At 44.1% G+C, this 10,022-nt stretch overlaps 1 protein-coding gene across 1 annotated transcript in view; it reads right to left on the bottom strand.

The window, feature by feature from the left end:
• Positions 1 to 6: 6 nt before the first annotated feature.
• MOB1B (MOB kinase activator 1B) overlaps positions 7 to 10,022 on the bottom strand; it is a 27,879-nt gene continuing 17,863 nt past the window's right edge. The window contains exons 6-8 of the mRNA XM_035893108.1: positions 7,729 to 7,862; positions 5,146 to 5,309; positions 7 to 4,556 (exon numbers count right to left, since the gene is read on the bottom strand). Of these exons, the coding sequence (XP_035749001.1) occupies positions 4,479 to 4,556; positions 5,146 to 5,309; positions 7,729 to 7,862 (376 nt within the window). The 3' untranslated portion in view covers positions 7 to 4,478. The remainder of the gene's footprint in view (positions 4,557 to 5,145; positions 5,310 to 7,728; positions 7,863 to 10,022) is intronic.

Raw genomic sequence — 10,022 nt, 5'->3', positions numbered from 1 at the left:
ACCTTCCGCTCCCAACGACAAAGCTCAAGGATTTTGCGTCAACGCGCTCGTGACACATAACGGCGTCCATCTGGAACGTGGGCCTAGAGCAGCGCGGGGTTTGTGCAGGGTTCATTTCTCTGGGTTTTATTTAGGGGGGTCGAGGGGGTGTCCCCCTTCCCCCCAACAAATGCACTGTGTTATAAACACATTCACCCCATCCAGATTGCGTTTGTACAACATGGCAACTTTTGTTTAGCATTTCAATGTGCCCTTAGGTCAGGAGAGTAAACACACATCAACTTCTGGTCCCACATCTTTTTGAAGAAAAAAAAAAACCAAAAATTAAAAGCTGCAAATATAAACAGCATAGGGATACTAAACCCCCAACACTGCATATAGATCTTTAAAGTTGTTATTTTCAAGTGTTATTTATTAAACAATGTGTTTGTACAGCTGTCAGGCAAATCACGATCTCCAAGCTTTTATTACATGCCTAGAAACTTTTCTGTCAAAGTGTTTTCTACTGCCTGTTACTAAATACTAAAAATGCGCTATCCACCTAAGGCTGGTATTTTTTTGTTTACATAATACATTCTAATTCTGATCAGCTGAACTGCAGCAGATAGCTCTGAAATTCTAAAATTGGCTATTTAAAAAAAAAAAAGAAACAACCCAACAATGGCAAAACCCCCTACCTTCCAGAGCAGAAGTACGCCAAAAATGAGAGCTACTGCGCTTGGCATCACTCCAAGCAAATCCTCACTTCTGAGTACTTTTCTTTTGAGTTTCTTACTGGTACGTGACACCAAGCCAAGGAGACAGCTTTCAATCTGTTGGAGGATATGTCCTGCTTAGCACCTCGGAGCAGGCTCCTGCCATTCTCGCTCTCCCTCCTCGCTGCGATGGGGGAACACGAGCTCCAGCGCCGGCTGAGAGGCTCCTCCCCAGGAAGCACCACCAGCGCAGCCAACATGCACGCGCAGCGCTGACTCAACTCAGCAAAGCCGTTTGCACTGGGAAGTTGACAGGATTTTTAATATCAAACTGCATCTGCAGCGCTCTTCACGCCTCTGGGGCTGGAAATTTTTGGTCATTCAACACCCCCCAGATAGCCTCAAAGGGCTGTAAGATCATGTTCTCAAATTGAGCTTCCTACTTGACTGGAGTCTGTTTACAACTGCGTAGTTCTAATTTGGGAGTTCAGCTGCTTTTGTGTGGTCAGGTGGACGCTGACCGCTCCCCTCACTCCAAAAAGACAACAGTCCTCTGCGTTACTCAGTCCTGAACTAAGAGAGCCCTCCGACCCTGCACCCAAAGCTAGCACTGCCAGCCTACCGCTCCCAAACCAGGCTTACGTGGCCACGGCCGGATCAGATCTTGGGTGTGCCACTCGGTTAAAAGCAATCCTGCAGCTCCAAAGCCATCACGAATGATGCCCACCACCTGTACCACCACTGCATTCCCAGCTACCATGCCAAACACGCCCTACAGCACACGAGAAGGATAGCGCATACCAAAGGAACGCTTTTTCTCCAGCTGTTCAACAGGATGGCACTTGCCCAGTCCAACACATGGGATATTCTGCCCACGGGAGCTCCTTCTTCCTTATCAGCCCATTACACGACTCCAACCAGCAGCATTTAGGCGCCACAGCCCTGGCTGACTCTTCCCCTGGCCAGCAGGATCGCATGGGGAAACCCAACGTTTGCCAGAGCAGGTATGTCCTAGAAGAGCAGGACTGACAAAAGCACGGGGGTGAACAGTGCAGTCACAGGCGACTTCCCAAAGGCAAGGCAATTGCGCTCGTGCTTCCTGCCTACTTTTGCCTCTCGTCTTCTTACGCCTTGTGCGTATTTTTCCAACCCCCAGCTCCCTGAGGAGGTAGCAGGGATTGAGCATCTCCTCTCTTTCCCTCCCACACGCATGTACGCACACGGGAGAGTCAAGACCCTTACTGGCTGAGAAGGGGAAAGACCCTACCTCACCTTCTTTAAACTAGGAGTCTGTTGCGATGTTTGAGGGAAAGCTCTCTTTGCATCATCAGCTTGCCTCAGCGTGGACTGTGGTAACTCCAATCCAATCCCAACACTCGATGTTAAGAAAAACACAACATAAAAGTAATTTCTCTTGACATCCACACCTTAAGAAAACTTGGTAATTCTGTATGACATTAAAGAAGCCCAAACATCAGGATAACTGAAAATTTCACCTGTCCTTTCAGTAGACTATAATGGGCAATGACACAGATCTGCCAAGGAGCTAAACACATTCTACGTTTTCTTGAACACTAACAAAGCTTTAAATAAAACCAAGGACTGTCTTAATTTCAAAAGCTAAACTGCAGGTGTTTTGCAAGCAGCCTCTCTATCCAACACCAGTGTAGCCAAACCTAAATTCGGTACGAACGCCACCGCAGGACTGTTCTTCACTACCCAACACTCCGTGTTTCCATTTCTAAATAAGAAGCAGTGAAAAAAGCACACAACGCCAGTTTCTAGGTCAATACTAGGTTTTCTCAATTGTTCTTGAGTCTGTTTGGGGAGGGGCACAGAAGAGGTAACAAAACATTAAATTGCTTCTCCGGGAAGTAAATTAAGCAGCCTAGGAGATTGAACTCCACTGAAGATGATGCAGTTTTTCGAACAACCTTCAGGTGCTCCTGAAAGACATCATCTTAACTCAGAAGTAGTGATTCTAGTCTCCCAAATGAGTACATGTTTATCACTGTGCTTAGATGTTTATTAGCTGCCTGCACTAACAGCCACTTACGGATTTTGCAGGCTGCTGCACAGTCTTTTCCACTTCACTCAGCATTTTCAGTCAAGCAAAGACTAACAAAAATGTAAGCTCAACTTTTCCATCACGTGCTAACCTTGGCTTCACCTGTACATTTTAGAGGTTCACAAGTCAGTCTAGCACACACCAGTCAGTTAAGGTCCTGACGTTATTCAGGTCTAAAACCGGTGGTTTTGTGCAGTCACAGCCTAGCAAAGCCTGGCAACATTAACCGCCTAGCATACTGCATTTGGCAACCAGGGATATCATGGGATAGCCCACAGCAGAACTTAAATACAGTTTTCTCTGAATCCAAAACGCAACGGCTTTGACAAGATCCTAAGTGATCAAGAGAGCTTGTCACACGGGCTTCTGCTATGGGAAACCTCACCGATACAGCTGCAGCAGGAATTTCCAAGTCATCGCCTGTGCATCACCCCAGAGGTTAACTTCTCACCGGCGAGTCTCATTTCTGGTTTGAGAAAACACAAGGGAGGCAAAGACACTAACCCAGGAAGGGGAAGGCCACATTTGGATTAGTTTTTCTCACAAACAGAAGATGCGCTTACCACATCAGGAACCACTAAAAATTCACCAGTATGTTCCTATTACTCTTCACAACTGCTGTAGTTCCTTGGAGATGGGCTGCAATTTTTAATGGGGGAGAACACTATCGTGCTAACATAAATCCCAAGTGGTCCAGGACATTATATTCCCTCCAACATTAAATTTCCTACTACAGAGAACACTGGCCACCAGAGATCCTCCACAGAGCCAGGCTTTTTACTCCTAACTTACCAACATCACTTCACTCGTTATTTTTCAAGCCAGATTTTTCTATTACCCCAGTGCATGTTTTGATATCGGACACTTTCCCTAATGGTATTTGTGCAAACTAACTATTCATTTGGCAAATGCTAGGAAACTTAACAAAAGTGACTGACCCAAGTTGAGGCTTCCCTGTTAGAAAAAAAATAAAAAAGCAACTATGAAGAGCCAAAACCAATGGCAACAGACACGTAGCTACTTGCTAAGCGCGGGTTCTTTGTCATTTTGACACCACCTTCAGCGTTTCGCTTTAGCAACTAGAACTTCACCATCACTTTTCTTTATAAGAAATATCTAGTTTTGAAAAATGCTCTATTAATCCCTAAAAAAATAAGACAAATATTTGTATTAAAAGCTGGAGATCATTGATTTCAGGAAGTTATGGCTTTTTTTAGTGTAAGCATATATATATTTTTCTAAAAGAAGTATCAGTAAGTGTCCTGGGTGTTAGTTCGTATTTTCTGTTTCCAGCAATGTTCAGTATTGTATGTGCTTTGCACCTCAGAAGTGAGTCTGCCAAGGCACTTAGAGAACGTAAGCAAGTCTTTTGTAGGGACTTCATGAGAATGGGCTACCACTGACACAATACAAGAACCCATCCACCAGCAGAGTCAATCCCCCAATCAAGCACGTTTCCTTTATAAACACTCAGCACCTGCTATAAGTCCACAATGAGTAACAACAATCGGGGGGGGGGGGGGAAAAAAAGCTATTTACCATGTGTCACTAACAGATAAAAAGATTTCCCCTAATAAAAGCACAGAAAGTGTATCTTGGCTGTCATTAGTAACAGCAGGGGGTTTTGTTGTGTTTTTTAAAAAAACAAATCAACAAAAAACAAATACCACACGCTTGCTTAAAGGAACAAGTGACTTCAAGAAATCCTCCTCCTTTTATCTGTCCTTAGAGGTGAGTTTTTCAATCAGTTCTTGAAGTGGTGCAAGTTCTCTTCTATCAATAAGGTTGAATTCCTGTAACAAGGATGAGAAGAAAGACAAACATACAGAGTTTTAGATGTGCAGCTCAGGTGAGAAGTCTTATTCCGACAGAAATTACTTGGTAGTAGGCTCTTCGAGTCCAGGCTTAGCCACGACAGCATCTTCTGCCTGTCTGTCATTAGCCAAATCGCAGTGTTCAGCTCCCTAAAGCTTTTTCCCCCACTTAAAGGAAGGAAACATAAGACAAGCTTTTTTTTTTTTTTTTTTTTTTTTTAAATAAGGGGAAGCAAGGAATGCAGCTTTGAAGCAAGCGCCCTCTTTCCAATCTAGCTTCAGTTGCCATCCTCCCTCTTCCTTTTGTTAGGAATTACTGTTCTACTGAATTATTTGGTAGGGAACACTTTTCAGTATTCCCTTTTGTAGCAAACAAATACTTCATTGAAAACTTTTCCATTCTTTGAATCCTTCTAGCAGTAAATACACGTAAGACACTACCTTAGGGCCCTGGAGGTGTTGACTCTCCTACAAACACACCGGCTGTTAAGAAACTGAATGGGCATTACTTTGATAAGTACTTTTTCCAGAATAGTAACTGTAACCACAATGTTCCTGCCACACTTACCTGAACAAAAAATATAAAGTGCTTGAAAGAAGTGTTAAGGTGTGCCTCTTCCTGTAGCTGGATCACTGGATCAAAGTGCTGGTGATAAATGTGAGCGTAAACTCTGAAGAGACGCTTTAAAATTGTCTTTGCCACTGACATAAAATTCTTTGGGAACGGAACACCTAGAAACAAAGAAACAGATGGCTTGTTTTTAAACGCCCATGCCATGTTCATCTCTTTTGAAAGCCATTATAACCCAACCCCATCTCTTGCACAAGAAGGGCTGTTCCGTTTCACTCAGCAATTCCGTCTGTAAATCACGGAACATACTTGGGCTAAAGCACAAAGACAAGCTCACTGAAGGAGTGAAGGAGGGGAGGTTTCCCTCCCTCCAGCAGACCAGTGGCTCGTGAGCTTTTTCCAAGACAAATCTGACTATACATTTCTATGCTCAATCCCCCCAGCTTCAGCTTCCAGCTACTAAATCTTGTTATGACCCAGTACGGTTCCCTGAAGAACCTTCCCTGACCGAGACTCTTCCTCCCTTTGAGTAGGATTCAGATGCCCAAACGCAGGTACCTAACGTGCTTATAGATGCCCTCTCAGTACCTGCCTGGCCTCTGACGGCCAGTGCAGAAAAGGGGAAGTCTCCTGCAGGCTGAGAGTCTCACCAATGGCTCTGCGCACGTGCCCGAGATACCACAGGGTACTCCAAGGGACATCAGACACCTCTGTGTAGCTAACTGAGACCACCTTTGGTATCATCCATCGACTTCTACACTTCTCTTGGCTAAAGTGAAATCAGAACTAGGCTCTCTTCCACCCGTCTCGTGCCCAGCAAAAAAAGACTCCTGTTTCCATCCTGCTCACCACCATCCCTTAGGCAGAGGTTACTGCTTTCTTAACTGCCTGCTCAGGCACTCCGAAACATGCTCCTTTCAGTCATTTCAGTGTGAATGACCCAGGACAGGTAAAATCAGTTGCAACAGCAGATCTTTGTCAGTGCACAACTTTTATTAAAATCGGTTAGGAAATAGCAACTGGCTACTGGGAGCAGAAATCTCCTTAGTTGACACATCCGCAGGCTAAAATAAAAAGATGTGTATCAACCATCTAAAAAGATTAAACCTGTCTAGCTTCTGATCATGTAGCAGTTTTCCCAGTCTTTTGCAGCCTTTCCAATTGCTGAAGTCCTGTCCGAAGGCCAGAGGCCTGAGCTGGTTGCTGGAGCCTAATCACGATCTCACCAATGCTTCAAAACCCTCGCAATGTAGTTTTCATACTCCTACTTAAGCTTGCCCTGCTTACACGTACACCACATTTCCTTCATTGGCTGCTGCATGGCATGGGAAGCTCATATTTAGTTGGTTATCCACTGCGGCCTTTAAGACTCCTTCTGAATCACTACCTTTCAAAAATACATCCTATGAGAAGAAAAAAAAAAAAGTCTTCGGCAAAATATATGCTACATTTAAAGAAAATTCAAGTCCTGGTGTAGTATTTTCAACTCAACTTAATATTAAACTGTAACCAAATTCAAGTCCTGGTGTAGTATTTTCAACTCAATATTAAACTGTAACTATTTAGTATCACTCCCATTACGAGTGAGCTTCTACCCCAGCTCTGAACTCCATCCTGAAACACTAAAACCAACGCCACAGTATGCGAAGAAACCATGCTCACATCTACCGGGCAGGGAAGATTTAAGCTTTTTGTCACTTCTTCCCAAACTAACCACCTTCTCTGCAGATCTGCCTAACCAGAAGTAAAAACAAATGCCACCTGATTCTGACAAGTGGCCTTGTTGCTCTGAAGAGGCTTATTGAAAATGTGTCAAATGCTTCAAAAACCATGCACAAAACAAAAGCAATTAAGGGATCTCCCTTCCTTTTTCCACAATGGATCGTAAGCCTATGAGTAGTGGTGTACTGGAAAACTGCCAGGCAGGAGCTTTAGAACATACAGTCCTTCGTGCCTCTAGAAGCAGGGTTTTCTTCTTGCTACCCTTTCCGAGCTGGTGGTGGTTCATTTTTTTCCTCCTGCTTTTCTGAAAGAAACCCTTAAAAAGATTCATCTTCCATCCTCTCTTGTAAAGAAAAAAAAAAATCATTAAGATCAAAGATGCAATTTGGCTTCTTTGGAGGTAAGGCCTAGGAGAAGTTGGTCACAAGGACCAATTGATGCTTTTCTCCATCAAAAAGCTGCCAGTTTGGACCAATCACTGGTTATAAGGTTTTGAGACCCTCTGCCTTATTTCTAAGGAACCAGCCCACTGTTCAAAATGAAAGAACGTCAGCTTTGATCAACACAGTCAGTTATTAAATAGAAACAGTACTTCCTGCATTCGGAATTGTGAGAAACATTGATTAGGAGTGGATCAGAGTTCACGTACTACCATATAAATGTTATCTTAAGAGGTAAAAGGGCCATTATACATATATATATATATACATTTTACACATATATATATATATATAATGTAACCTTTTAAAGTTGCCCTACCCGTCAGTCATTTAGGACACCTTTTAATGCTGTAAGACTTAAATATTCCTGTACAACTGTAATCCAAATACATTGTTGAATTTTACTTGTTTACTTTACCTATTTTAGAAGGAAATAGCGTTTCATCATCCAGCTGATCCTGGACCCAAGTCATCAGGTAATCAATGTACTTTGGTGCAGAGCACTTAATTGGTTTCTTTATGTTGGTCCCATCTGCCCAGTGGTACTCATATCTGGGTTGGGACGATAACAAGAAGACATTTCTTAACACAAGTGAATCATTCATATCAAGGCCTGGAAGGTTGCTCTTCCTGCTCCGCTCCCCGTACTCCCACACCCTCCCACAGCCCCTCCTTGAAGCTAAGGTCCAACTGCTTCCGAGTCATCTGCAGCTGCCCTGTGCCCCATCTCCCCACTGCAATCCTGCGTTAGCTGGGCTCTCCTCCGCAGTCTGTGAAGGCCTTCAAAAACTTCATCCTGTATAGCACATCTCGTTCACCCTCGGTTGCAACGCTCCTGCCAAAATGCACACGGGCAGCCTGCGGTCAAAGCTGCACCCCTGTACATCAGAAGGTGCTGTGTGAGTAGGTTTCCAAACCCTGAAAGGCCAATAGCTACTGAGGCTTTTTTAAAGCTTCTCCCCTCCCAAAAGAAAAAACATTACAGCCTGCTGAAGCAAAGCATCAAAAAAAGTTCCACGAGATTCTCACACAAACAAAAGCTAAGCTCCAGGGCTTGAATCGACGACGGCACCCGACTGATTTCTAACGTGGAATTCACCCATCAGCCCTAGCAATGGGCTTCTCTCCACCTCCACCGGCAGAGAAGAACTGCAAAGCGAGGGGCAATGCCCAACATCTGCACCAGCCGCCAGCCAGACACATTTATCCCCTAGAACTTACAGGATTTCTTTAAATCTGAAAACATTCTTATAGATTTTGCATAACTGAAGACCAAACTACATTGGCTCTTGCCAGAGATCCCAAATTATGATTGTATTAGAGACACAGAATCGATTTAGCGCTAGGTTAACACCAAGGAATACAACTACAAAACTGGAAGCTGGGATAAAGTGCCTTTGAGCTAACAGAGAGAAGAACACTTCTAGACTAACTAGTCCTCCTCAGAAACGGCTCATACCTGAAGGTCCAGCGCTACCACACTGCCCACCAAGATTCACAAAAATCTGTTTCCAGTTGTACCACTTGGCAGTTGCAGGCCAGTAACGGTCTTTTAGCTTAATTTTTCCATCTGCAGCTAAGGTGATAGTGCACCTTTACAAACCGCTGACACGACTATGGAACAGTGAAGCGCATACTCTTCTTATCCTTTTCCATCCACAGAGCTAGTAGTGTTGAGTTTTTTCTTTTTTATGTAGCGCATTTAATGAGTCGATTCCAGCATCGTTCACATTACACTTATCATTTTAACTTCAGGAATTTAAAAAGCCATGGGAAAACGTATTAAACAGCATCCATTTACACGCACAACCAGACACAACTAAGTCCTTGTGGAATTAGAATGGAACAGGTATTTTGACTGACTTGGGGAACGCAGCTGACACAAGCCCAGGCATAGGACAAGATGGCTAATCTCCAGAACATACAACTTAAAGAAACCAAACACATGTAACATTGGGAGTCTGACAAAGCCAGCTTTCAAGTGAACCACAGTGTTTCTTTCTCTGTCTCGCCGAGTACAAATGCATGTATCTTAATATTCCTTGCCAATCCGTAACATCGGAGTCGTTTCTTCCCATCAGCACAAAACCACCCATAGCCCTCTCCTTTCGATCTGAACACAGCACCATCTCCCACGTCGGTTTGAAACCAGCCAGCCCTGCTCAGCCACCAGCACCGCTGCAGGACGGCTATCCGTGGGGCGAGCCTGCTGCCAAGGACTGCTGAGCTCTGCAGCTCCAAAATCCTCCCAGGGAAACAAATGAACAATGATTCAGACAAGCTGAAACAGTCCGCTTTTAATAATATAATATTAAAAAAACCAAACAAACAACCAAACAAAACAACACATACAAGGATAGTTGTCAGCTCAGTCATGCTTTTAAAGGAAACACACCTGCTTCATCTACAAGTTTGAACTCTGCTCTTTTAAAAAGAGTTACGTTACAGGAGATGTTATTAAAGGTTAATACTTCTTCTTTTCCCTGAGAATAGCGTGCTCAATTTGATGGTTGTTTCTCAGTAGCATACCACAGCGTTTGGGCTGCAACCACCATTGTTCAAAGTTTTCCTTGCTATCACAGGGTCATAGAGTCGTCTGGGTTGGCAAAGCCCTTTCAGATCCCCCAGCCCAACCGTTCCCCTACCCCTGCCATCCCACCCCCAAACCCCGGCCCTCAGCACCTCGGCTGCCCGGCTGGTAAATCCCCCCAG

This window comes from Egretta garzetta, unplaced genomic scaffold (genome assembly GCF_000687185.1).
Source record: "Egretta garzetta isolate BGI_Z169 unplaced genomic scaffold, ASM68718v1 scaffold224, whole genome shotgun sequence".
NCBI lineage: Eukaryota > Metazoa > Chordata > Aves > Pelecaniformes > Ardeidae > Egretta > Egretta garzetta.
Note: the sequence above shows the minus strand (reverse complement) of the source record. Positions and strands in the feature narration are given on the sequence as shown.